Here is a 4,409-nt window from a genome sequence, read left to right as displayed (position 1 = left end):
TTTAACCTCTTACTGTGCAGTAAGGTGCTTTGGTATCCAGGGGTCTGGAAGGTTCTCCTGGCTGTAGGACCTTCACCCTCCGTTGTGATGGCCTGTACCTCCAGCCTGTACAAACTAGCAGGGCGTAGGCCTGACACCACTAGAACATCACCATCCTGAAAGAGAGGAGACAACAAGTCAAGGAAACGTACGGGACAAAGTGTGAAACACTCATGTTGTGTGAAAGTGCAGGACGACTGAACCAGCTTTCAGCTCAGGGCCCCTGAGATTTGCCCACAGAAGAAAATAATTTTGAACTTGCATTTAAACTAGAAAAGAGAAAGCCAAGTATTTCACTGTACTATCACAAAACTAAGACACAAAGAAATCGATATCAGCAGACGGTGATTTTTGTTGCTTTTTTACATTTAATCTGATCAATTTCTCATTTCACGTGTGAAAGCAGCTCCCAGCCTGGCAGATCCCCAAAGAAGGCATCCTCTAGAACCAGTAATAACTGTGCGTTACAAAGGTCAGAGACCAGTAATAGAACTGGTAGACAGACAAGCGGAGATAAGTAGCCCATGGCCTCAATACGGTGGCTGAGGATGCCAAAGAGTGGAGCGGATGAGCTCAGAAAATTAGGAATTGGAGGAGAAGAGATCAAAGGAAATTATGGACAATGTAAGAACCTGATAGATGAATGAGGGGAAACCTCAGTCAGGTAGTGATGTGGCTCGACTCTGAACTGTAGCTCAAATGATAGATGGCAGAAGCTGCCAATCTAGTGCTGGAGAAGTGAGCTGCTGCATTTTGGGAAAGAATGTTAGGGAAGAGAGAACCTGGCTAACTTTCTGCTGCATTAGTACGTAAGGGATAGACACAGGGAACCTGCCGTCGTACAGAAAGGAATCGCTGCTGATTAGCATCTGAAGGCCGGATGCAGGGAGACTGGCCAGTTCTACAGAAAATTACTTCTGCATTTTGCGAATGAAAACTTGTTTTTTGGAAACGATAGAAAGATGCACAGAGCTGGTCTCCAGAAGGCAGAAGGGTTTCCTGCAGAGAAGCTTGTTGCTGCATTCTGCGACTGAGGGATAGAGAAAGAATCTGGCATCCCAGTTCACTGCTGAAGGGTTCACTGCTGCTTTGTATATGAAGGATCAATGCGGAAAAACCAGCATCCCAGTGGGATAGAGAGGAGGGAAACTGGCAAACCAGTGCCCCCTCTTTTTTTTTTTTGCAAATGATAGATAGATGCAGAGAACTGGTGGTAGTAAAGCCTACTGGTTTTTGCGAATGACATAGAGAAGAACCTGGCATACCAGTGACAAACTTGCTTCTTTACTTGCTCCAGAAGGAGGCATAAAAAACATCAAAGCTGGCATCCCTTGTCTAACACAGACAAATGGAGGCAGGCGCACAGAACTGAGCTTGCCCCTGCTACCTGGCACTGAAGGGTGGGAGGAGCTACAAGATACACAGCAGCTTTTGCTGTTGGAGGTACAGTTTTGCTTCTGCATGGAAGAAGACTTTGGACAGACATTTGGATGTGTGAGGTTACAAAAGTTAGCTTCGAATGCTGATGGTAGAAGCAGCTGAAACCAGGCTACGGTCCAGTTTGAATCCGTAATGGAAGGATATTTGGGAGGAAGCGCTGGAATGGCACGGCTTCTGAGTCGGGCGGCTTTTCGACTAACTTGCCCGGTCTGTGGGCCTGTTTCAGAGCAACGTGAGTGGAGCTGTGAGCTTTGCTGGTGGGTGATCTTGTTGAATTTCACGGAGGTGGCGAGTGGCCAGAGTTACTTCATAACTGAGGGTATTCGGCATTCGCCATGACGTTGAGAGTGTTTGGGTTTCTTGGATTGCCTGGAGGCAAACCGATGAAGCAGAGCTCTGTAGTTCTTCGTCTGACGTGGTGACGGACAAGAGGGCGACCGTAAGCAAATGGAAGGGTGACTGAGGGACTTTTTTTGCCTTTTCCTGCTTCAGTTCCAGCAGTGATGAGTTCCCTTCACTGTGCATTTCTCTATTACTGGTTTAATAGTGAGTAAAGACAGATGTCGTTATGCATCTCTCACAGACTTTAGAAAAGCTGGTGACGACCTTTAGGCCCAGTATGAGTTGAGTCACTTTTACAGGTTAAAAACTTAGATGCTCATCGTGGTTCTTTATTTGTACATTTGTACATATAACCAGCAGTCGAGGCACACTGGAACTCTCTCATCTGGAGCATCTCTCAGTCATGCTCAGGGCTTTGATGTTTTGCAATAAGGTGGATTTTGCCATACCAAGCAATACATGTATTTTAAAAACATCACTTTTCAGATTTAATTTTCCACATTGTATAGTTCAGTAAAGTCACTTCACTGACCGGCGGTAGGATCTGGGACTGGGAGATCAGGGTGCGAGGCAGCTTGACATTGTAGTTGCGGTTAGTTGAGATGACTTCTGCCCAGGTAACCTGGTAACCAGTTAGCTGCTGGTGGGATGAAGTCATAGATATATCCCAGCTAAAGATAGCTGTCACATTGCCCCCCAGGACCTCAAAAGATGCGATCAGGTTGGTTGGTTTCACCAGGACTTTCTGAAGATTCATAGCTGAAAAATACACAACCGGACAGTCCAATGAAGTCAGACACTGGAAAGGTTTTCCTCTCCATGAGGAAGCAAGTGGCATAAACTTCCAATCGCTCACCAGAAGAAGTATAAAAACAGACAGACTGGAACATGATTATGCCTCCTCAGGCAGTTTTGAATATTATGATTCCTCTGAAATTACATTTCATGTTTACATCATTGTGTATTTATACTGCTTTTGAAATGTGAAGGGTTAAAATGGGAAAAACTATCTGGAACGCTTTCTGGCACCTTCAGGAAATGAGTAGTTAAATCTGACGGATAAATACACAATACTGAGTTAGGTTTGCATGTTGTGCTCCAGCCGACGACATCCCGATATTTGCTCAGTATTAAGAAAAGGTGTCGATGTTGTGCTACCTCAGAAGCTACTGAAAAAAGCATACATGCAATTACATTTTAAGGTCATTTGAAGCACATCTTTTCAAACAGCTCAACAAATACCATCAAACAAAAGATTTTAATATGTGTACTTTGTTACTGCATCATTGTAACTAATGTAAAAGTGCTATTTTTACCAGAAGGAAAAAAATATGTTAATGTCATGGTAATGTGATGGACACTCAATGGAGAGGTGTAAGAAAGAGAGGACATGAGAGGAAGTTAAGATTTTATTTTGAAAGGTAAGGATTGCTCAACAAGTGAGATTTGATAATCTGGAAAAGTTCAATTTAATTTATATTATATAATTACACCTATATGTACTGTTGCATTATGTTTTTGTTAACTTTCAAAACTAACTGAAGCGCACAAATCTTTGTGTTATTCGAGGATTGTGTGAAAAACGGGGCAGTTTAATACAGGCTACACTGACTGGTTTGCAGTGTTGCTATTTACAGTTGCATTTGCTGCACTATTTTGCACCATGTTATCATCATAATTCTTTTCTCAGCGTTGCACTACTACACCCAGTCTTAAAGTTGTCTCACTTCCCATTTCCAAGTTTAACCCCGATCATGGGTGTAAAGTTTCAAATTCCTCAAACGATGTACGGAAGGTAGGGGAGGGGCTGGTTGCATCGAGAGATTTGATTGGGCAGTTCAGCGTCAGTAATGTTTTTATACATATGTGTGCTGTGAGTCAGGATTGTTTTGTGTCTAAAGAAAAAAAAGGCTTGATTAGAAGCTAGCAGAGTTGACCTCGCTGACTCGTGCTGCACTTAGAAAGTGTTGAGGTGTGCAGACACTGATAAGTAAAATGAAATAAACAAGCCATTATGCGTTTGCCTCACCGGTTTCTCTGGGACAGTTGACAGGTGTTGGACTCTTGGCCTGGATGGTGGTGCAGGGAGGCGTATGAAAGCTGGTGCTTTCTGCCAGAGGATGACTCGTCTTGCTGACTGGCTGCAGAAGGACTTTGTACTTACAGGAGAAGAGTAAGCCCTGCAGGCTGATAAAGCTCTCCTAGATTAGACAGACAGGGTGTGAGCATGGCTGACTGGAGACTGATTCCCAATTTCAGATTACTGCAACTCTCATTTCACAGCAGGCAAGGCAAAGACTAAAATCACCTGTTCACGATGCATACGTTGTCTCGTCTTATCAATAACAAGATTAATAAAAGCAGTCCTTTTTATCTGTACCACCCATGTGATGCCTTTCAACTCTGTTTTGTTTTGGCTATGGAAATGAAATAATTTCACCTCCATGATCAGAATGATACTCATTTATTTGAATAGGGTTACCTTTGTACTGGTCTCCTCCACAGGGCTGGTCTGGTTGTGTCCGCAGTATTCAGGTCCCCACTGGATTCTGTAGAATTCAACCAAAGGATCTGCACACAAGAAGCCA

The 4,409-nt window shown here is 43.5% G+C and overlaps 1 protein-coding gene across 1 annotated transcript; it reads right to left on the bottom strand.

Moving 5' to 3' along the window:
* Positions 1 to 13: 13 nt before the first annotated feature.
* Positions 14 to 4,387, bottom strand: LOC121813976 (anosmin-1-like; the record flags this gene model as incomplete). The annotated part of the gene is made up of 4 exons (XM_042217969.1): positions 4,304 to 4,387; positions 3,851 to 4,022; positions 2,354 to 2,580; positions 14 to 155 (listed from the first exon to the last, which is right to left on the bottom strand). Coding segments are annotated over exons 3-4 (367 nt in total), but the record flags the coding sequence as incomplete, so codon positions are not given.
* Between the last annotated feature and the right edge of the window lie 22 nt (positions 4,388 to 4,409).

The sequence above is a fragment of the Haplochromis burtoni genome, unplaced genomic scaffold (assembly GCF_018398535.1).
Source record: "Haplochromis burtoni strain Fernald_Lab_line unplaced genomic scaffold, NCSU_Asbu1 Contig_4207, whole genome shotgun sequence".
Classification (NCBI taxonomy): domain Eukaryota; kingdom Metazoa; phylum Chordata; class Actinopteri; order Cichliformes; family Cichlidae; genus Haplochromis; species Haplochromis burtoni.
Note: the sequence above shows the minus strand (reverse complement) of the source record. Positions and strands in the feature narration are given on the sequence as shown.